At 32.7% G+C, this 25,175-nt stretch overlaps 2 protein-coding genes and 1 long non-coding RNA gene across 36 annotated transcripts in view; all 3 read right to left on the bottom strand.

Moving 5' to 3' along the window:
* The window catches only part of LOC146530733 (glutamate-gated chloride channel-like), a 54,796-nt gene extending 52,750 nt beyond the window's left edge, over positions 1-2,046 (bottom strand). For all 27 annotated transcript variants that reach the window (XR_014878834.1, XM_085198855.1, XM_085198854.1 and 24 more), the window contains exon 1: positions 1,667-2,046. The gene's annotated coding sequence lies outside the window, so the exon portion shown is untranslated. The remainder of the gene's footprint in view (positions 1-1,666) is intronic.
* A 2,206-nt stretch (positions 2,047-4,252) lies between these two features.
* LOC146530732 (poly(rC)-binding protein 3-like) lies at positions 4,253-24,081 on the bottom strand. Of its 8 annotated transcripts, none has more exons than XM_085198850.1 (11): positions 23,941-24,081; positions 21,728-21,784; positions 21,457-21,573; positions 20,509-20,661; positions 19,655-19,762; positions 19,280-19,399; positions 17,651-17,752; positions 15,489-15,582; positions 14,853-14,995; positions 14,292-14,446; positions 4,253-8,934 (listed from the first exon to the last, which is right to left on the bottom strand). In XM_085198850.1, the coding sequence occupies exons 1-11, from the start codon at positions 24,019-24,021 to the stop codon at positions 8,850-8,852; spliced, it is 1,215 nt and encodes a 404-aa protein (XP_085054976.1). In that variant the 5' UTR covers positions 24,022-24,081; the 3' UTR covers positions 4,253-8,849. The 8 variants fall into 8 exon arrangements, with proteins under 8 accessions (XP_085054976.1, XP_085054977.1, XP_085054979.1 ...); XM_085198851.1 differs by having other exon boundaries at positions 14,853-14,977; XM_085198853.1 differs by having other exon boundaries at positions 14,853-14,977; positions 20,509-20,649.
* LOC146530731 (uncharacterized) overlaps positions 24,014-25,175 on the bottom strand; it is a 161,255-nt gene continuing 160,093 nt past the window's right edge. Inside the window, exon 6 of the long non-coding RNA XR_014878858.1 lies at positions 24,014-24,152. This is a non-coding gene — a long non-coding RNA (uncharacterized LOC146530731). The remainder of the gene's footprint in view (positions 24,153-25,175) is intronic.

Genomic DNA, 25,175 nt, shown 5'->3' with positions numbered 1-25,175 from the left:
TTTTTATTTTCAAGCTTTAAAAACATTATAGCCGACGGCAAAAAGGATAAGCGCAGAATCGTATATGAACGAGAACGACTAGTGTATTTTTTTCATAGCAAAGCAAAATATTATTATGACATTGTTTGCAGATTAGTATATATATTTTCATTTATTAATATTGTTACACTATATTTTTACTTTTGTCATAGATATTTAAATAAAAATGAACAAAAAAAACATTACAGTCTATACATACTTATATCCCAAAAAATGTTCTATAAATAAACATGAGTCTATGGAATAGTTGACAAGCCAGAGCTTGTTATAATCTCAATTAATGCGTAGGCCTTAACCTGCTGTTAACTATTGCTAAGAAGATATTGGAATAATTAAGGAAGAACTAGTTACAGCCGCAAGGAACATGGTATGGCAATGCTTGTAATAAAGGGCAGTCTCTCAAAAAAACTATTGAAATTACTTATATTCTAAAAGTTTAAGATATAATGTAGAGCACATGCATTAGACGTTTCAGGTATAGAAAGAAAGGTATAGAAATTTAACTTTCCACCTCATATTAAGTAACGATTTTTGTTATTTTTTTAAAAATATAGGTACATATATGTAATGTAACTGTTTCGCGATATGCCAGCATAATAATTATTGTATTAATGAAACCAATAATTACTTGAGCTCTCACATTTTTCTGACCTAGTTCATAAGAATACTTTACGTCATATTTTGGCCTAAGCCCAATATTTGAACAGCAGAAAGTTGTCCAAACATAAGTACATCTATTTTTAAATGTATATATGTATATTGTTTTATAGTAAAATACTTTCATTTGCAATTGTTTTTTGTTTGTTTTGTTATTGGTTATAAATGACAATATTTTTTTAGGTATATTATATAAGTTTAAGGCTGTAAGGTAAAATATAGAAAAAAGAAAAATATATATATTAAGCCATTCGGCGCAATATATTAGTATGCTTAAATTTCATACGTCGTAGTATTTGGTGAGTAGAATATTAGATGTTTTTTTTTCAATTTGCTGATTATTTAATCAACATTTTTTGTTCGCCTTTTATGTTACATGCATTTATATATGAGGTACCTATTTAGGTATTTATGTAGGTACTTCACTTAAAATTACATTGATTTACGTTATCTAACTGAAATTAATTTATTACATTTTTTTTGGCAATACAAAAATGTAGCAGGGTAGGTAGAGGGATTCTAGTGCTAAGACACTACGCTCTGCCAGAAACAGATTGACACATTGCGTATTGAGTGGCGGAACTCAACGCCGCCCTTTGCCTCGACACCAGAGTGAAGAAATGAAAATATTAAACACATCATTTTCCCGAATGGGAAACGAACTCATAACCTGTCCTACCTAAAATCATATTCTTGGTTTTTAATTGACAAATATTACAAAAATGTCCGGTTATGTTTAAAACGTTGTTTTAAAGTTCTAATTCGTGAGCGACCCAACTTGTTCAACAAAGACAAAGACGTAAATTATATAACAAAAGTAAACTTTTATTGTAGGCGAAAAAATGTAAAAAAAAATTATATTTCATTATATTCCAAAACAAATGTGCATCAGAAACTACCCAAATAATTATCGAAGTAAAATTCGCGAAAGGACAATTCTCAAGAAGCGAAAAAGATAGTAAAGGTTTACCTTGCCGCTCCCACCGCAGTATCGATTCCTCCGCACCACCAGCGCGGTCCCACCGGGCACCGCCACCACTCGCTACCAAGCAGAGGAAAACAAAACAGATCGACACACACACTTAATACGTTCGCACTATTTCATACGTAACCGGCAAAATCCGCATCGGCTCCCTGTCCACTACAGTCAACTTTATAAAACTCTACAAACAAAAACAATGTAAAGCCATAAGTTAAGAGTCCAGTGAGTTCTGAACGAGGGTAGATAAAAAAAAATATTTCCAGTCCTATAGAAGCGCGGACCGCGGGAAAGTTTATGGCGATTTACGTTTCCCCATACCGTCGACGACCAGCTGAAGTTTTCAGCGTCGCGTCTAGAGGCGAGTGGGCTTTGTTACGCAACTGACTGCGGCGCGAGTCCGCCAGGGGGCAGCGCGCCGCCAGTGGCGCAGTGGCGGGCATGCGCACTCGCCGCCTCACCGACATCGCTTGTCGTTCAATTTATTTTGGGCCACATACATATTTATTGTATCACATTAATAAGAAATAAACTTATTTAATCATTTGTAAGTCTATTATTTATTAATTTTATGTTTTTATATGTTGTAGAGTTAGGTATTTTGACGGGTTTTGGTGTCACTAAATCCTTTGTTCCATTACGGTTATGCTAATGACGTGTAAGTGATTGGCATTTATCAACGGTTTTGTAATTACGATGTCAGTTTAGATGACATGTTGGTTTGATTTGAATTTTAACAAAGTAATTTTATGTAACATTGTTCTATTTTACCCATAGCGAGTGTGAGGTACAAGAAAGTCAATAACAAAAGTGCCTGGAGGTCAGGGCGTTAAGGCATCGCGTGAACGACGATAATAGCGAAAAGGCAGGCGAGTTCAATCCTCGACCTCGCGTTTGCTGCTAGTTGTTACTTATACAAGTTTACTAGCAATACAATCAATTTTATTTCAATTTATAGTATAAAAAGTCTATTTCTCTCTCTCTCTCTCTCTATCTACTTAAGGTATATTGAACATCGGTTGGGTAACGAAGATATAGGTAAAACATAAAAGGGAAATGATATAAAAGCTATATTGAATATTACTGGAGTCTACGTAATGCTTTTAGCATACATTGTTTCCAATAGATAAGTAGAATATGTGATACTGTATTACTGACAGCAAAGTAGGTAATAGTGTTTCAGGTTGCTTTAAATTTACTTGTGTATGTATAGAGGAAGGAACTCTCCATTTACATACATAATAAGTTGCAGGTATATTAATATCAAGACATTTGATTTATATTATAAATATATAAGAATCTCATTTTCTTTTTACTTTCTACTCGTATTTGTCCAACACGTGCAAACCTTTTGTAACTCTAGCAAAATCGATTTTAGGTGGTATTTCTATGGTGAATGGAGTCAACGCCCGCGTTTGCGTATTTACGTAGTACAATAGATGGGTATGTACACAGAGTACCTATGCTTTAATACTAACATTGTAAGCGTAGCCCGTTTCAGTGCCTTAGATATATTCTTTTTTCTATTAAAAATAAAACTTTATTACGTCGAAATTTATTATTTATATGTTAACATATAATTAGGGAATCTTTATATAGTTAGAAAAGTACGCCAAAATGAACGCAGATCCACACAGTACAGAATCATCATAATATTTTCACACATAATTATTATATTAGAAAAAAGTATTTAAACTAAATAATGTGTAACGAACCAAAGTACGTAGCACAGACAGGTATGTTAAGCAATATCACCAGCTTCGTAGAGGCCTCTACGCATTGCTTTTGCTACGAAAAGCAAATGTATTTCCAATAATTAATTTTCGAATAAATACAACATCTAAATAGATGGAATTACTTTGTTGTGCGTCTGTGTTTCCACCATTTATCGTAAGACCATGTGCAGGTCTACGGTTCCTGTAGTACAGAAAAAAAATCTTAGTAAACGCAATGAAAATATACGATCGTCTATGCATAACTGTGTTAATCAATAATGTAGGATATATACCTATCTTCCTTAATATGCTAAAGTTAAATAATTTTTATTAGGGTATTAATCTATTTAGGGTGAAATAGTCACTAAGTGAAATGATAAAATATTATATTTATAATATAACATTTATTACGACTTTAATATCGTGAAAGAAGCAATGACCTAGCAGATGTTTCTCTTATCTGTCTTAACAGAAAATGATTTATTTATATTTCAATACAATACCAAAATATGTACCTGCTTCATACCTACATAAAGTTGAAGAGAATTTAATTATTATTAAAATTTATTACTTTGCGAGGCTGTCGTAGCGACGCAGAATCGAGCTAGATATCTAATTCGTATTCAGGGAAATATTTTCATTTACTCGCTCTGGTAAAAACACCAAGCGCCGCGTTAAGTTACGCCATTCAACATGCATTAAGTATCTTGAATCTCTTATGATGAATTGTGGAAAAAGGAAATCTTTTCTTAATTAAAAAAGTAAAAAGATAATCTTTTCCAGAATTTACTGTATTCCACATTTATATGAGCTACATTTGGATTGTTTTAAATACTGATGATAAAAACAAATGAAAGACTTCTTTATTTACACACTTTATTGAATAAACATAATGAAAACAAACATTAATTATATCGAAACTAACCATAATGACAGTATACTGTAACCGTACGTACAACATTTATTTATTAACATTAATCAATTCAATTCACAAAACGATTAGATATGTCGACAATTACATTGATATTTAAAAGATATGACAAGTGAAAGTCTAACCGTTGGATCTACGTGTCACCTATCTATAGTATCACTAGAGATTTGCAAAAAAATAAGAAATAATGAATTAAACTACTTTACCGAAGACTCTGTCCTTTTTCTTATATTAAGATAACAAGTAACAAGTACAAGTCAAACATCAAAAGACGACCTCATAGTCAAACAATAAATTCTATTCATTCAGACAAATTTTCAATCAAAATGTTCGTGTGCACTTGAGACCTAATACGAAATCGTCTTATGATTTAAAAATTAATTTATTACAGTAAATTATTGCTTTTTTTAAAAAAAATTGCCTCTCATATACTCGTTACTTGCGACAGACAGAGCCTTACACGATTACTTTGTTAATTAATACATCAAAATGTATATATAAATAAATATATATAGTACTTGAACACCACAATATATTATTAAGAGGAGACTTGGTAGCATCAAATATCAACAAATGGAGATTACAGAGTTACAATGTTATTCGAGAAGGTTACAAAGAAAATTTAAATGCTTATAAAATTGCAAAGACTGACAGTTTGTTCATAGATTGTTTTGATGATCTTAACTATATTCAGTCGAAAGTACGAAATTTATTGCTAAATGAAGTAAAAATTAATTTTCTATTCTCAATTGCCAAGCATTCGTACACCCCGTCAGCTATATCTTGAAGTGCAACCCATTATAATTACAAACAATTTGAAGTATTCACTCTTAGCTCACAAAGAAAAGATACAATTCTAATTACATTTCTTTAAATATTCTCAAAAGTTTACAACAGAATAAGCTTTACAAGTATTTGTATAGTGGTTTTTAAACTCGCCTGTGAAGTAAACTTATATCGACTATATCATTATTATTATTTACCCTGGTATTCTACAATATTATAAATCGAGATTTGTAACTCCGAATCGAAGTGTGTTTGAAGAATAAAGCGAATATTTATATTGAGTTGAATATTGTATGTATATACACAACAAACTACACAACCCTTTTTACCCAGTTATTCCATTATTCTTTTTATTTCTTGAAAGTACGTTCAAAATTCATTTATACTTTACAATAACGTTCCCCTTTTAAATGTTCGCAGTCTACGAGGAATGAACGTGTTCCAATTTAATGAACCGTTAATTAAGTAATTTTAACTCGCCTTAAAAGTCACAAAATTCATAGAGGGAATTCCAAAAAGGTGCATAACAATAAAAAATTCAGGTGCTAACACGAATAAAAATTTACTATTACATTTAGTAAATATTTGCTAAAATTGATTTTAATTATACTATTATACAGCGCAGTCTGACCCTGTCTATAAAAGGCTAATAATTAAAGATGTTCCAACAAAGCGATATAAAGAAATAAAAATCTATAAAATATTTTACATAATAATTAATTTAAATAGCAACATAATTTGCGAATAAAATAGACGTTTCGAATAAAAAATATTTCTCCCAGGGCTTGTGTACTGTGTGCGGTATTTGAATGAAAACTAAATTACGCAAAATATAAATCGAAAAGTTATTTTTTTTAGATCGCATTTGCATAGCGAAAGCGTACAGCCCGTTCTTGTCATTTATGTAAAAGTTTCCCATATAAAAAAGACACGTTCCGCGTCTCAAATATTTAAGCTACACTCAAATTCCCAACAAAAATTAACGTCATTTCAGATCTAGCTTACATAAACATTTAAATAATTGAGCAAATCAAAATAACAGTAACAATAATACTTAAGTAATACGATTACAATATCGGATGTTCATTTGTATTGCAAGTTATTTATATAAGTGAAAATAGTACATATTTATTATTGTACTAAATGTATAATTTAACAACACCAATAGACTAATAAATACATTTTTTTTATCAGAAAGTATCTGCGTTACAATTGCCGTAACGTAACGAGCAATCTAAACAATAAACAGCTGCTTTACCGCTCGACGTGGACCTGGACCTTCCCCCCGATCCTTGTGGTTCCTACTGCTGAAGCTCTAAGGTCATTATTCTACACCCAGTCCACAGTAAAGAGCCTTCTAGAATTATCCATGGCCACACTTGTTCAGTTTAAACTGACGTAGCATGCACAAAAGTGCTATTTCAATCGTTCATCACAGCTATAGAATTTCTTCTCTCTCTTGAGTAACAATTCTTATCGTTACACAGTTATTTGTATAGATTATAATCTACTTTTACCTGCGTGTTACTTAAATTTAAAAAGCTCTATACATTGTCTTAATTGTATATTTTCTTTTATAAATAATTGAGTTTATCATTTTTATTGCTAAGATAAAAATACTTTAAGTGAGAGCACGCAAATATACCCTAACAAACAACAAATTTAGACATCCACGAATAAATAAAATATGATTAAAAATTTAAATAATAAGATTACCGATCCAAATAAATTTTGACTAGAATTTATTAAATAACATTTTGTCTTTTATATATCAGACCAATTTGACTAGCACTAATAGAACGTCACAAACACAAAACAAACAGACAATTTATAATACATATTTGGCACAAATGTTTCAAGTCGTAACGAAATACTGGAAGGGAAGACGTAAGGGGTATAATATGTATTAGGATATGTTCCGAGACTATAACCCTAACCGTGAAAATATCTTAATCTAGGGTGCAAAATAATATTATTTGTGGTTTAACCGAACGTGTTTAATATGTGAGATATTCAATAAGTTTAAACGACAAAACGACGAGATGTCTTGTATAAAGATAAACCTGCATATCTTGGCATGGTTGCATTTTGGCACAAAATATTTAATAAAATGTGGCACTAGTTTTTCTAAAAGATCAAAAATACTTCACTGGAAAGCATCTTATTACACTGGTCCTATACTTACCTTAATCTATTTTACCCTAAAGTTTTTTTTTAATTTTTATTTTTTATGTCGCTTACCACAGACTATCTAAAATCTCGATCTAACACTAAATACCATGAGCAGTCTGGAGAGGGTGATAACGTAATTGAAATAAAATGTTCTTAAAACACTAATGTAACTACTTCCAGAATAATTTAGCATAAATCCACAACATCAATAATGTTAAACAAATTCAACAATCTTTGGCTTTGATCCCTGGACCAATATTATTCGACTTAAACGCTGTTGCCGATGTACACGAGGTGTTTATAATGTTAGAATTCTTCAATGTCAAATAAATTAGAAGACTATCACATTTAGTAACACTATTTTACATCTAACGCTAACGTCTTTTTTGTGATAATAGACGACATTTTAAAATATAATATACTGAATGTTTCAGTTCACCGCCGTTTCTCTGTTAATGTAAGTTTCTTAAAGGATTTGATCCCATCGGTTTCGTAAAGCCACGTCACGTTCGCGCGACGCCACTTGTTAATCTCACAATCCGGTAGTTAATGACAATTTATTTCCTATGCGAAGTATCAAAAAATCATGGAAACGAACCTTATTGCTAGCTTCTACTAAGATAAACGATTACTAAGCAATTTTATATGAATAATAAATTTATTTGAATGTTTAAATTTAGTAGATTACTAACAATTTTCTGTCCAGAATTTCATGCTCTTGTATTTGCTATTTAATAATCATTCGTATGATACAAAAGCTACTTACTTTCTTCTAAAGTTCACCGTTACCAAACTATCAGTTATCCCAAAAGACACGACAGTATTCCACATTTCTCTAAATTGTCATTAAACACGAGATCGCAGAAGTGCTTATTGTAACACCTAATTTTCCAGGCAATTACGATTATGTTATTTACAAATATTGTCTTTAACCCTCTCACTCTGTCGCTAATCTAACACTAAGCTACGTCAGCGAGCCCGAGGTCGATTGTAACGCATCTACATCTAATGTACGTCGACTCTCGTAAATAATTTCAAATGATTCATTTGTTCGCGATCATCACCGACCATAAATAATTTTAAATCCAACCGAATGTGGAGAATTACGTGACCGCTTAAATCCATAGTAAATTCGATCAGCTTAGTCGCGCTTGACGCCAGAGAAAATCCCTGAGCAGTGGACGAAGGCGAATTGTAGACAACCCTAATCTACGTCGTCGCAACGCACTGCTCACGGACCGAATAAATAATCAAAACTTCAGTCCTTTAGATTTCCAATCAAAGTGCCAAAATCGATACTCGACAGTCGTCCGAGTGACAGTTGTACTCCGAGCGCTCGACCGGAGAATAAATATAAGAATATCTAAAATACTTATAAACTCGTAACAAATGTAAACATACGCTCAGCTATGTGCCAATTGCTTCCCCTCTTGTTTACCGATTGTTTTGGTCAAAATTTTTATTTGAAAAAGTACATCGGAGCCAGATTTCCGTATTGCGGTTGGATGTAGTAGCGGTCAGTGTTGTAAAATTTGTTTGCAACGTAGGAAGTCTGGCCGCGGAGCCCCATTCAATGGATCGGCGCTTTGACGATGTGGTTCGGCGCGATGTAGTGGTAGCCCGGCAGCGGCACGCCCGCCGTCTCCATCGTGATCCTGCAATGCGGTTACTTTTATTAGTATGACGCGACATTATTGCGGATACCATACTAATTCAAATATTTATTAACCATGGGATTTAATGTTATTTTGTTATAAAAATTGTCGAGGTAATTCTTCAATTTCCGTCGCTCGTTACTCTGTAATGATAGTATTTATAAAATATTCACACTAAACAACTAAACTAATAAAAAACATACTCTTTGTAACGTTTCTAAAACACTAAAATGATAGAATAAAAAGTAAACATTATTGGAACTGGAGGAGGGACATATTTTTAATTAATGAGTGGACAATCTAGGAAACAAATTAAAATGTAGGGAAAGAAAAATCTTACCGGGAGTTTGGATGATCCAGTTGTAGGATGAAGGTTCTCGATGGACCAAATTTCAGCTTTCAGGAATTTTAGTATCTGAGACGGGAATTTGGCGTGGATCTAGAGGAAGCTTTGTTTTCATACTATATTAAAATGATGTATAATAGTAACATTAATAGAACAGAATAGGGTAAGGAAAAACACACATTCTATTATGATTTTATTAAGTAAGTTTTTAACACTTTTTCTTAACAATACTAGCGAATACGATTCCTGAAAAGAAAGTCTATCTTAAAGTTAACATGATTTTTAAATTACAAATAAAATTATACCGGCAGGCAAATAATTTGCATTCACCTGGAACTATATCTAACTTTTAAACATTCGAATTGGACCTCGATTTTAAGTTCGCCCTAACTAACGACGTACTTGTAAAGGTAAAACGTTGTTATTAATATAATATTCTCACCGCTTTCTATTTCTATTTCAGATTCTAAAAACTAATCAGTTATTATAATATTATAAAATATAAAAACATTCCGTTCTACAACAGCGCCTATCCTATGACCTGAAATTGTAAATACAGTTGCACGCTTAATAATAAAACTACTTATAAAAGTTTAATAGGCGTCTCTCGGCAGTGGCTTTATTTTAAGCCAAGCGACATAATTCAATTTTCTCAATGCTGTAGATTTGTTTTTAAGCGTGCAATTAAATGTGTTTACAAGTGATTATATCGTAAAAAGAGAAGAATTAAGTGTAGATGAAATAATAAATCGAATGACGATTATATCATATAACTCAAAGTCGCGTAAACTTAAAATCCATTCAATCAATAAAATTACCAGTTAAATAACCGCTCTTTATATATTCAATTCTTATAAACGACGATCTAGATTAATTTAAAAAAATATACAGAGTTTTGACTCATCTATCGTCATCAAACTACACTTCATAAATATGAGTTGTTGAGATGTTTTCTTGTGCTTTCATAAGATTCGGGAAATCAAATGTAGACATCTTTTATCTCAGAATTGAATGTCTTCTGGTATGATTTAAGCATAAAACAGCCTACTTACGAGAAACTTTTAGACGGGAAACGCGAATTATTCGTTTTGCAACCTTTTTTCTATGGACTTTAAGAGGTAAAATGGAAAGTCTTGTTTCTGTAGATATCTTGGGAAATCGTCTCTTTTAGTACAAAACGCAAAAAAATATTTGAGAATAATTAAATTACATATTAATATGTAATTTAATCTTTCTAAAGAATTTTGAATCATTTTATACAAAGCGTGATTTTTCTAGTATCTTAAATATTAACTTGTCTGGTCAGAACGACAAAGATATTAAAAAACAACGATAATTAATTATACTATAAGAGCACAATTCTAGGATAAAAGAGTAAAGTAAAACATATATCATCTTAATTATTTCGAAGTATAGTTTGATGTGTTCGCTAGACACCCTGTATTGTAATTACAATAGCCTTCTATACAATCATTAAAACGCGAAGCACTCTGTATACCTACAGCTTAAGCTTCTACGTAATTTCTACTATTGTCACATTTCTAGATATTATTAGATGTCTATTGCTTTTGGTTTTTTGTTGATCACTCAAAAAAGGAATAAATTAATTATTTTCGATATTTCTTTTGTCAAAATGTGTAAAATTATTTTGCCCTCTTTGGATAATACAAGACACAAAATTTTAAAATTTACAGTATAAAAATTAATTATACAAGTTTATTTACTATAAACTATAACTTAAACGTAATAAATAAAATGAACATCTACAAAGTAAACATGCAGATTGAAAAGTAATAAAAAAAGAAAATCTACAGTTCATTGAGATAATATAATAGTGACCAAACAATACAGTTTAAAATAAATAAAATGGTGGACATTCTGTACCACCTTATTGTTGTTTTTCACGCATCTAAATCTTTCTTTTTTTTTCTTTACCTTCTGATTAAAATCAATAATGTCTAGTAAATTAAAATAATTTAAACTTTTGTTGCTATTTCTTTTTATATTATCTCTATTGAAATGTAGGGCAATTTACAAAAAAAAAACAAACATATTTTGGATTTTACAAGTTATACTAAATTTTAAATACAGCTATAACAATACTAAACCGCAAATTCTATAATTGAAAAGAAATCTATTTTATACGATTTACGATTACGATTTTTGTTGAATATATTATAAAAATATTCAATTTATTCTACCTTACTGTTTATACCATGTCATGAAAAATGTTATTAGCCTACACATTTTGCAGGCAAACGCAATAAATAGTACCAATTGTATCGTAATAAAATATATGTAATTATATTACGCGTTGATTGAACGTGGCAGTTTGAGAATATAATGTTAACTACGTTATTTATTAATATACAAAATCGATGTTTATTATGTGAGTAATCTATCGATTTACGGTTGATTCATAAATATCGATTAATATCGGTGCTTTGAATTAAAATGAGAATATGTGTAAGTGATAAATTAAAATATTATACGTTATAGAAAAATAAATAATCGCTTTCAATTCAATCATACAAACAACCTTTGTTTGTTATCATCATGCACAATTATTAAGCTGTCAGATCGACTGATACATGACAGCTAAATGGAAGTAAATTGAAAGAAAACAAAAGTCTGTGCAACGACAAATTCTATATCGAATAGAAAATTCGTATCGAGTTATTACTTCCCAACCTGTATATACCTAAGTAGACGTAACAGTCTTTTAAATTTTTTTTAGAGTCGAGATTCAAAGTGCATCACACACACGCTCAAACGAGACACACTACGAACTCGAAACAAATTTTAATACACTCATAAAATTACAAAATAAAATAAACAATATTTCATTGATAATGCACATCGCATACAATCAGATATCAGGGGCGTTCAAGTATTACGTAACGCAACTTAGGGGGAAATAAGATATTACGTAATGCGTAACATAGTTTGTTTGTTTAATCAAAAAAAATGCATTAAATATTTTTAAGGGGAGTGCACCCGGAATGTACCTACGGTGCTTCTTATTATAGGATTCTGTAGATGAATGGCAAAAAACAGAACTCTTATAGATTCGTCATGTCTGTCTGTTCGTACGTTACAGTCACTTTATTTCAAAACTGTCAATGTGAAGGTCTTTCAGATGTTTGTAGAGAACTGCAAGTAATAAAATTTAGGGGGGGTTACTCATATTTGGAATGGAAGCATTTTTTTTCATCAGACTTTTGCATGTAGTGTTTATAGACATAATTTTAAAAACGACAATGAAGTTTAAATTTCTTATTTGTATTTTTCTGTTAAGCATTTTCAATCCACAGAATCAATCGTTTGATAAAATAATATGCGTCTCGCCCCACTCTAACTTTTAAAATAATAGTGAAAAATATAAATAAATTGGTTTGAACGGAAAAACGTGTAAGGGCAATGTTAAAACAGGAGGGGTGCAGGTTGAAATTTTTCAAAGAAATTCTTTAAAAATTGCGTCATGTAATATTTGAGCGGTGTACACTAGGCTAGCAACTAGGCAAGTGCTTTGGAGTGGAAGGGCGGTCTAGTAAGGGTTGTTTGTTGCGCTCCTTGGCCACGGAGACCCCCCAACGCTTAGAGACGACATATAATTTGGTCAAAATAAAATTGCGTTACATAACAATCGAGCGGTCTACATTAAAGTAGATGGTCTAGTAGGGGTTGTATTTGTTGCGCTCCTTGGCCTTGGAGGCGGGCGGGTCGTCGTCGCGGCGGTACTTGTGCGCGCGGTGCACGCCCGTGGTCTGCACGGGCGCGGCGCCCGCCAGCAGGTCGGATAGGCCGCCCAGCGCCGACAGCGAGCTGAGCGCGCCCAGCGCACCGCTCTTGCTGAGCAGCTGCGCCAGCGGGATGGCGGACGCGAGCGGGCTGGCCGCGCTGCCGCCCGCCGCGCCCGCGCCCCCCGCACCTCCCGCGCCCGCCGTGCCGCCCTCCAGGTTCGCCTTCTGTAGCTCCACACTGCGCGGGACAGGACGTTGTAGGCGTTGTAGGGCGAGGCGAGGTGGGACGTCTCGATGCCGACCGGTATAACGATAGATCCTACAGCCTACTTCTACTGGCGTCCGCTCTCATATATTGGCGTTGCGCATTGCTTATTACGCTTCGAATGGATGAACTTGAACTTTAATAAGTTTAGTCAAATTACGATGTGATTATTTTATGCAATAAAATGAACACAACTTAACATTCACCCTAAGTAAATATTAAGCATACTTTACTTTAATGACTATTAAGTTTGTTGTATTGATTGTGTTTTAATGATTAGAATTCAGTGTTTAAGTACAGTAAGGAAACAGGAGCTTGATACTTGATAGCTATAACATCAGTAGGATACATACTGTATGTATCCTACTGATGTCTTCTGGTGCCAGAAATGTAACGTATAAATTACGTTGATATAAGATCGGAGATAAACAATATATAATAAGTCATTAATTTATCAGTATGACTATTTAATTATACGTATTATTTGTTTTATATAATTTCTTGACTCTAACTTGAATTAATTGAAACTTTCACTTTCAAATAAAGATACATTATATTTTTTATGTCTGTAATAATTTATCTTTTTAAATCAAATAATTAGGCTTTAATTTGACTTGAACGTTTAAAATTTTCAAATTATTAAATTATTCATAAAATACATGTATACAATTTTTTTTCACATTTTATCGTCACATAATTTACCTATTCATTTTTTAAACTCGCCATAAGCATATAAATACACAATACCATATTATATAAGACCGAGACGCATACACTTAATAATCATAATTAAAAAAAATCTAACTAGGTCATCGAAACGCCCCAACAAAGGTAAAAGACAAATCAAAGGATGTTCAGGTGGAATCAAACAAACTGTTCCTTAAAGGTGGGCTAAGGCATCACTATGGATGAATAGGTTACAAGATATTAGGAAATGTATAAAAGGAAGAGAGAGGCACATTTTCCATTATTTTAATATAATATACTGCAAGATATGACTTACCTCATGTTGATGAGATATTGGGCCAATGCTACGGAGTCAGGATTGCCGGATATTGTGATAGTACGATCGGTACTGCCACTTTCACGCTCCTCACAATTGGATATCCGGATCATTGCACCTGAGATTTGACGGATTTCGGCGATTTTGGTGCCACCCTAGAGTTAATTGTTACGTTTTATTTAAAAAAATAAAAAGGTATAATTTGTACATACCCTCTTTACAAAAATAAGCAAAAGTTACTTTTGATTTATATAATTATATATACAATAATATAAAACAAATAAAATTGTAGCTAACATTTGTACTTTGGTAACACTAAGACAAAGATTTGTTAAAAAATTTATTCACCAAAAATATATTTTTCAATCTTTTTTACTCTTGTTTATGCACAAACACGAAGAGAGCCTTGGCCTGGTAAGACAGCAGCTGACTACAAACGTTGTGGATTAGAATTATGTTTATCTCTACATTCTAGTTGCCAAAATGCGGCGTTAGGTTCCGTCTTTGCTTTGTTCTAGGCGGAGCGAAGTATGAAACTCATTAAACAAATAATGTACATACCTTGCCAATAATACATCCAATGAGTTCATTAGGCACGGTCATCTCGTGCGACTGCTGGTTGGTGGCGGGTTGGTTGCGGGACGCGCTCGAAGTGCGTAACTGAGAGCCGGCGAGCGCCGCCAACGCTGTACAAACACCATTATCTATATTCATTGAAATATAATGCGGGGTTAGGTTCCGCTACGCAATCGGAAATATCTTTAAAAACAGTCATCGCGGAGCAGCGGCCCCAACACTTGTCACACAAACTGTGATACACTGTATTTTAACATTTAGACGTTAGTCTGCCTACCTTGCTATATATGAGATTCAGCTTGAAAGCGTAAAAAAGGAGTTAAAATGGAGAATGGAATATCATAGCAAAGAACCTTACCCATTCCGCTAAATGGAGATAGAAAACTTTTATAGTATGACTGCCCTACAAAATTTTTAAAATGTCTAAAGACTAATTGTGTTCTAGTACTTAACAAGCCAAGACACAACTCTAATTTTGCCTTAACATTTTTACCTTTTAAATTAGTTTACCAAAACTCATACATCCATCCATCAAGCTGTTTATATTTTACTTTATCATTTAAAAAACGTTAATGTACTATAAGTAAATAGATTAAATATTAAAATTTCCACTTTACTCACCAGCTGGGTTAAGGCCGCCTGTATTCGCTGGTCCCAGGCCACCGAGTCCGAGCGCAGCTAACCCTGCTAGCGGCGATTTAGCTAATCCACCCATCTGAAAAGTTGATTATTTTATTAATACTAGAAAACCAATTGACTCATATAATACGTGTTGCCATGGCAACGTGCATGTCGCTTTATACTAAAGTTTCCTTATCAAACATTGATTTTTACAATTTTTTTTATTCATTATTTAAAAAAGTACTCTTCTTAAAGTATAAATTTGTCAATTTTATATTTCCGCACAATTATCGTAAAAAGCGGGAAAAAGTTTTCGTTTCACGTATCAATGTATAGATGTCATATAATTATTCTATTTTTAGTATTATAATAACAGTTTTTCAAGCTCCAGCTGCTTGTTTTCATCTTCGTTGTCATGGTCGGGATAGGATCGCTGGAAAGGGTCGCCTGGGTAAAAATAAAATTTTAGAATGATATGTAAACATTTAAATACTATTATTACATTTTTAACTTTATTTTACATAGAACCCAGTTAAGGGAACAGAAATGCGAATTTCCTCTGCCCGATTCCACCACATTGTGAGTTTAGAGTGGTGCTGCCCGTGAAAAATGCATTTCAAAATGTAACTAGGATGAGGTCAACTCGAGTTGAATTCTAAAACTAAAACTTGTGACATGTATATCATGCACTTCACAGTTAAACGAATAATTAACTCGTATCAAAGAAAGAAGGTGTGGTAAAGGCTAAACAGGGATAGGTGCAAGTATAGGAATGTTAAAAAAAAAAAACTTTTGCGCCATTTCAATGTGAGCGAATGTTTGTACGTTAGGGTCGTCTCGGCGATGCCAGAAAACAAACAGATAAAGCTTGATATAAATATTACTTCGTAACTACTAATATATTGTATACGATGAATGAGGGTATATAAAAATATAGACGTGCTGAAAAATGGTATACTATCTACTGTTATGACTTTCATATAACGCTCTAATTTACAGGACTGGGGGTCACGTGCATTGTCGAAGCAGGTTACCGAATATATAATGTATTTGAAAGCGGGGGTATCAATCAGCGCAAAGTAAATTATATATTATAACATTCCACACCATTGGGAGTTCTAAGTATTTTGTTTTCAGTTGTTACAACTACGATGGAAACACATCCAAACCGTTTAAGGGGATATGGGGCAGCACCAATCACATAAAGTTACTCCTTAACCCACTCAACCTCATAGATATATATTTTGTTACCCGTCTCTTTATTTTAGTCATTTATATTTCAATAGCTTAAAGCAAATAACAATCGACATTAAGTAGATGAAAAACTGAAACTGTTATGGGTACTTCTCTAAAAATCACAATCTCAGTACACTAGGTATCTAAACACCACAACGAACATACATAACTAAACAATCATAGAATATGGTAAAGTACTTCTTGGTATATAATATAGGTTGGGAAAAGTTTTTAAGATATTTCAAATAAAGACTAATCAAAGATATTAAATAAAGACATATATTTTTATTTTAGTGACGTGTGAAACATGTCTGTATAGAGAATACAGGCATAAGATTAGTAAGTATTTCTCTACAGTACATTGGCGTCCTAATATAGAGCCCGGAACGTAACTTGAAAGGGACTCTAGATTTTGGTATTAAATTCTTTTTACTTTTTTCTGCAATATAGATAGACAGTAAAGTACTAAAGTTATCCTAGGTCTGTAATAATATATCTATATTATAGGCTAATTAAAGTTGTATGATTGCCTAGCCATAGGCCATAGGCAGTAAAGTATTAAAAGTTCTTGTGGGTAAAGTTGTTGGTATAGACTATAGATAACAGAGATAAGTAGTATAGTACTAAAGTTCTATCAGGTCTATAATACATAATATAATTTGGTAGTAATGTACTAAAAAGTCGCGGGTATAGTTGTTGAGAAAGGCTATAGATAACAGGGTTAGGTGGTAAAGTACTAAAAGTTCTGCCGGATCTATAAAATAGATGGGCAGTAAATATAAAGAAGTTTTCGCGGGTAGTTATTGGTTTAGACTAGACTATATATAGATAACAGAGATAGGCAATAGAGTAGTAAAGTTCTCCCGGGTCTACAATACAGATCGTCGCGGGTACATGAGGTCGGGTGGGGTGGGGGCGTGACTCACGAGGTGGTGCTCGTGCAGCGGCGGCAGCAGGTGCGCGGGCGGCAGCGCGCCCACCAGCGGCGGCTTCATCTCGAGCACGGGGAACACGGGCGCGCACACCGCCTGCCATACACACCGTAACTAACGCGCTCTGTTTCACGCTCTTTCCCGTAAAGGGGCCGTAGTGTTAAAACACTTCGTTTCCCAATAACCGTCAAATTTTCGAGATATTGTACCTTTTTTTTCTTAAGCTATATATGGTCTATCAGCATTTAATTTAGCATTTTTATATATTTTTGAACGGGATTTGAACCCGCTGTATTTGTAAGAGTGAGATATGTCGTAAAATCAACCTTTATAATGTAAATTTCATACACGTATTAATTGTGTAACCTTTAATGAAGGACATTATAATGACACGTAAATAAAGTGCGACATAAAATATTACTACAGGTTATTTATCGCACATTATTTTAATTACACAATTTATTTAAACATATTTATAGCTAATACACATAAATTTTATTACACAAATAAGTAAAAACAACAAACTTACTTTAATAAACCTACATCCTACATATACACAATTATTATATATTAAGGTAAACGAAAGAGCTAATGCCCACACTCTAAGAGACTTATTTAATATATATTACTCTTTGTATAAAGTAATAATTTCTTCAGTAGTGTCCATTTAAAGATTAGAATTCAAAATGTAATATAGATTTAATATTAGTAATATTAATGCAAAAATGGTAGAATGTGAACTAATATCTTATAAATTTTTAAAAACTTAAAACTTGTCTTTACAAAATTGGTATTATAAAAATCTACCATTATAGTCTTTTTTATAGATAAACGTAATAACAAAAACAATTAGAAAATTATATCCAAACTTAAATAGTCCAAAGTCAACATATTTATTTATTTTCCTTAAATTGAGCAATTACTCCCCTACCCTACGGTTTACCCTATATAAAACTACCAAGATGATTTTTAAAAAAATTGCAATTAATAAACTAAACAGATTAGATACCTACTTTCTTTTAACAAAAATATAACTTTACAGACAGTCTGCATTTTTCCCCATATCATTGTTTTCATTAGATTACTTTCCAAAATTTTATAATTCCAAATATTTACTCTAAACCTAAGGCTAAATTATGACTTAACAAGATATTTTTAAGTCTTAATCTTATACACATTTACTTATCAAAGCTATTTTTCCATATACAGGGTGCAAGAGGCAGCGCTTCTTTTATTGAAACTGCATATAGGGTAATATATTTCAAACCCACACCTAAGAAATTAAACAAGGTACCTCAACAGTTTGGACGTAGGATTTTTTTTTCATTTCACGATTTTTATCCATACCTGTATTTCGTGTGATGCACACATACGAGTGCGACGTTTCCGATTTGACAGGTAAGTGTGTGCGTGCCTATGTTATACTTTACAAATGGCGTTTTATTTTAAAACGATAATTTTATTATTTATTTTGTTTGAAAAAATTACTTTTTCATTTTTGGGAATTATTTTTTTTCCGAATTACATTAGGCTTTTATAGAGTAGTTAAAACTGTGGTTTCATTTAAAGTGGTGCTGACAATTCCACCCTGTATACTCTGTCTCATATTAGAAAGCTACTCACATCTTGTGCGGGTACAGCATAGTTTCCTTGTATGGTGTATGCTTGTCCACCCGCTAATATAACCGGTCCGGCTACATTTGGCTTTGGTCTGTATGGAATCGTCGCGCCTTTTGGTGGACTCTGTATAAAGAATAAACAGTTTGTTATGTATATAAAATAATAAAATATATAATAATTTATTTGACCCGTTGTAAACGCGACAGTTGTGAGTTCGATATTTATTTCAAGATAATTTCTTGCAAGACAAAGCGCGACATTGGAGTTCCGCCACTCGCCATGCAATATGTTTAAGGCGTGGAGAACGGAGTGTCTTGACACTGGGTTCCCACTGCCTACTCTGCTAAGCTAAAAAACAATATTAATTCACATAATTACCTCCAGCATAACACAGCAAATGTGGTAAATGCATTGTGTAATGGCGTCGCATGTACCGCTGATTGTCACAGCTCTTTCAGTCGAGTTTGGCAACATTTCACTTGCTACCTGCAATTTATTATTAAATTGTAGAGTTAAAATGATAAAATTGAATAAAGCAATCTTCTTTCAGATAGATTTTTTTTCAAATACAGGTATTTGCTTTTATGTCATTTTAATGAATATTAATGGCATATAGACTTTGAGTTTTAAAGAGTTTTTAAGTGATGAAAAACAATTAAAAATATTCTTTATGTTAGTTAACACTTTTAAGTTTGTTTTAGCGTCTTTTAAATCTAGTTTTAAATTGTGTTGTAATTATTATTTATTATAATAAATATTTACTACAGGGTAAATAAAATATTATGTTTGAAATCACGTATCACGTGTTTAATTTTAACATAAACCTAGCAAAACTTATAGTGATTACATAAACTAAGATTGTTTTTATGACTACCATGCAAATAAACGTCAGTCATAATTAGGGAATAACAAATTATTTTTGTAATTGAAAAGCAATATATATAGAGCAATATATAATTTAACACAGAATACATATAGTCATTATGGACATCATGGTATCGTAAATGGTGTCAGATTGTAAATGCTACAGTTTTGAGTTCAAACTATTCAAGAACTTATTATATTGATTTCCTTGTTCTGGTAGGCAGAAGCGCGCTGTTGAGTTTTACCACATAATGTCTCGAAATTCAACACAAACTATAAATTGATAATTTTAACGCTAAATTCTCTTTGTACATACCCAGCTAAATGCCTGAAAAAATGGAAAAAAAAAAAGTATTTTTAACGCTCACCTGTATATTGGCCCCTGTGACGTCACGAATCTCCTTAATCTTAGATCCCCCCTTGCCGATGAGGGAGCCGCACTGCGACGCCGGCACGATGAGGCGCAGTGTGATGGGCGCGCGCGACCCGCCGCCGCCGCCCTCATTGAACTGTGAGCACCACTGCAATATAGCATATTACTAAAATTATTATAGATTATATTTTTTTAAGCTTCACGCTGTATCCCGTACGTAATAGGCAGAGGGAACATGGGAACCTAGTGTTAAGATACCCAGTTTTCGTGTTCATCCTGAAGGCATTACATGTGGAAGGATTATGATTTATGAACAGCACTAGGAGAATAATTTTGAATTTGATGTCGACAGTGGAGGTCAGTGTAAATGTATGCCACACTTGTGTCGTAAGTGACAAGCGTTACTCTAAGCTCATTTTACAACGACAAACGAATGGAAACCAAAACCAATCCATGGAGTTCTAAATAGTTTCTTCTCTATGAACTTGGACTTAAAGATATATGACGCCATTGTGGAGAAATGGAAAAGAAATCAACCTGTATATAACTGAGTCACGGTTTGATAGAACAATAGTATGAAGATTGACTTATAAAAATATATAAATCTTATGTTAAGTATTATTTGATATTTGTGCAGTCCCTTTCATCAGTAAAATAATTGATATGTCTCTAGTCTCCATCTATAAACAGACATGTTAAATAACAAGGTTTACAGGATAATGGAATAGAGGCTCATTTTGGTCTTAAAAAATATAATCAAATAATAAATATTTACTATGTTATTATTAGTTTCCAATCACAGCTTCTATTTTAGTTTGAAAGATTCTTTAAATTAATATTTGTGTAAGATAACTTCGAGGCACAATTGGGTGGTGTATGAGCTAGTATTGAATGATTTTTTTATACTACTTAAAATAGAATAATTATTGAGACATATACAAACCTCTTCAAATTTCTTGCAAATGAGTGTGAATGCTTTGAATATAGCACTAGTGTTTCCAGTAACTGTGACAATTCTTTCTGGACACGATCCATCTGATATGTTGATTTTTGCCCCAGACTGAAAAAAGGCCAAGTTCATATACACACCAATTATAACAAATAATCAATAAAATAAACAAATTCTTTGTTTGAATTATAATAACATTGAACATTAAAATAAACAAATAAGCAAATATTTATTTATAAAGTAGTCAAAATATATTAATACCAACCTCTTCTCTGAATCTTTTAACGATTTCTCCTTTTTTTCCAATAATGCTGCCAACCTCCTACAAAAGAAAAGAAAAGAAAAAAATTAAGATATAGAATTTCGTGGCTCCAAACGTAAAATATAACTTCGAAATACTGAAAAAACTTCCGTATGCCGAGGCGATAAGCATTGGCAAGTATTGTGCAACGCGCACGCATAATTAATGCGAATGCACGAAGATTTATATCGTACAAAAGATTTCCTGTCTGCTATCTAATAATAGACGGGAGCATAGCGTTTCTTTACTGCAATAATAGTGAGGGATGCACAATGACAGTTTTAGAGTCGGCGTCGTAACCGTTCGTTCCTGGCATCAACAGTTGACTTCTGCAGTATGTGAACAATGTATGCGTCAGTCTAGGATCTCGGGTGATACGTCTTGAAACGACGCAAATAGATGCAGGATGGACGACCAAAGTGCGTTTGGTTCGAAGAACTTCAACACAAGCTTTACATAGTGGCTTAACAATTTATGTGCATTAACATGCAAATGCATGAAATTGTAAATATAGCAAGCATTGTGTCGAATTATTTATAAGTTACAGCGCCCACAAGCAGTATATTTACAAATCTTTTTTTAGCTTCACGCTGCATTTTGCATACAGCAGGGTTTAGGCAGAGGGAACCAGGTGTTAACACAGTTTACCGTGTACTTCTCGCCCAATCTTCATGATATTGCATGTGGAGAGACGGAACTCCATGCTGTGCTTTGTCTACTTACCAGAACCAAGAATTAAAAATAATTCATTCCCCCAAGTGGGAAGTCGAACCCACAATCGTCACATTTACTATCAGACAATGCCACTGCACCACAATTGTCTCACACAGAAAATATTTCAAAATTATAGTATAAATTGAGGAATGTTTTGATAAGTACTTAATTACTAACCTTACAATTGTTTATGAAACAAAGTTTAATTTTTTCTTTATAATAATACATAAATATTAATATAATAAAAATAGAGATTGAAGTGTGAGAATTAAAGTTTTTCAATGCAAAATAAAAAGCTAATGAGAATGATGAAACAAAAAAATAATTAACATGAATCTTAATTAGAAAAGAAACAAATGGACATGTTTGATGAACAGGGAGAGTGCCAATAGCTGGCAAGACGCCATTTATACTTTATATTGGATTACAGCCAATTAAAACTGGGTACTAGACACATCACATAGGTAGACATTCACGTCAATACATTTTATGGCCGAGAGAGCCATTTTGTTATTTAATTAGAAGTTCTTCATCAGTGCAAATATTTTTTATTTTTGTAAGGTATTGTTCTTTGTGTAAAATAATTAAATTTCAAAGTCTACATTTAGTTTGAAATTGTAACATGTTACAGCATTATTTTATATTAATGTTTACATATATATTTATAAAATAGGAGTAGATATGATGTGAAAATTATGTGTTTATTATTAAATTTCCAAGGCGATCTGAATCAATTTATTGTAGTATCTTTTCTGCATCATTGATTTAAAAAGAAATCACTTTCTAATTTTATGTGAATCAAACATGAAGTGAGAAGTGTGATAATAATAAATGTTAGATTTCTACTAAATACATTAAATACTAACTAATCAGGTTAAGAACATACTTATTGTTAGTTAACAGTTATTAAAGTCTACTTTAAGCGAGCAAGGTAATATATAAACAGGATATTGCACTAAGCATCCATACAAGTGCTAGTTTCTTAACAAGATTTAAATATCAATGTCATATTAGATTAACATACTTCTGTTTTATAAGTCATTAAATGACAATTTGATAACAGTTATGTTTTCGTTTGTTTTGATAATTTTCAAATTAAATTAAATAGAATATTAAAATAATATGAAAAACATATATGCATATAAAATTGACACTAATCTAATTTTGTTGATTTGGTAAATATAGAACTGGTAGTGAAAACAAGAAATGGGATATAATGTTTCAGTGGAAATAAAATGTTAGAAAAAATAATAGTAGTTCAATAATTTTTTATTTGTTAGGCTTGTAATTTCCCTAAGAAAACTAAACCAAAATTAATGGAATGAAATTTCATTACTAAAGCTTGTTATTCATTGATGCTGCAACTCAGAAGAGAAGGTAAAAAGCACAATCTTACAATAAACGCTACTAGAAAATAATATCAATAAAATACTATTTTTCAAAAGAAGTGCAAACATTCTTACCTTGCCCTGCATAATCAATCTGATAGTGAGGGTTACTTTGGAGTCTTCCTCATGGAGAGCGGGGGCTTTCTCCAGTTCCATGCTGGAGGAGGTATCCGTAGTGTCTCGTGGAATTTTGACTTCTTACAGGGCTACGTGTGGGCAGGGGACACTCCACTCAATCTAATGGCTGGGACTCTGGGGCTCTTGGCACGCACTGCAGGCAGGGTAAGCTGGAAAACAGGCGCACATCTCATAAGGAACGTCAAAAGGTTTCGAGCGCTAAAGGAGTAGGGTGTGGGAGTAACTCTTCGAATCAAAGCAAAGCTAAATACTCAAGTATTTATTTACAGTGATAATTTGTGGCAAGCGCAACGGAATGAGGGCGGCTAATGAGGATCTAGACGCTATTATAAACTAACTTGTCCTAAGTCCGACCGGATTTTGCAGCCGTAACACGAGTCGGCTCGCTCTGGTCCGCGGGACCGTTACTTGAACTCGGATACTGGTTCGCGACTCGCAACATAACCTCAGCGTCGCGCCTCATGGCTAGCCGACCGGGTTATCGATCCCGCAAATTCTAAACAAATCTTGACGACATTGTCTTCTCCGCTTCCTTACCTCGTAATATATCCCGATGATCAACGATAACATAACAAATCTTATCACTAATATTATCACGAAGATTTGTATAAAATCACACTTATCACAATTTTCTTAATCACATAAAATTATAAAACTAATAAATTTCGACGCAGGTGACGCGTCTATGTGAAGCTTGTAGTTGTCATAGACAACCGGATTTGTTTTGCTTGGCATGGATGCGAGGTTGAATTATAATGAATCTGTGACAGTTATATGACAGTCGCCAACAGCCAATGACAGGAGTCGACTACAGGTACAGCGTAGTATAAGGTATTTATAAACAATTAATAGTTTAAAAAAAAACATTAATATATAAGTGTAGTAAAGCAATCACTGAAAACATATTATATATTGTACCTTTTTATTTATATAATTTTTTCTATTGTGCTTATATAATTTAGTAATTAAATTTAAACTTAATTCATATTAATTAAAAAGTTATGACTTGAAATTTAATTTATATGAAGGAGTCTAAATGGTTTAAATCAGATAAAGTGACCGGTTTGCCTTTTCGTTTTAAAAAATCAATTTCGTATAAAGTATCATAGCTTAAATAATATTCGTAATATAGAAACAAATAGGTAATATAAAAAAAGGAAAATTACTTTATT

This window comes from Heliconius melpomene, chromosome 16 (genome assembly GCF_056956725.1).
Source record: "Heliconius melpomene rosina isolate 202511_hmr_F chromosome 16, ASM5695672v1, whole genome shotgun sequence".
Classification (NCBI taxonomy): domain Eukaryota; kingdom Metazoa; phylum Arthropoda; class Insecta; order Lepidoptera; family Nymphalidae; genus Heliconius; species Heliconius melpomene.
This window is presented reverse-complemented; position numbering and strand designations above follow the sequence as displayed.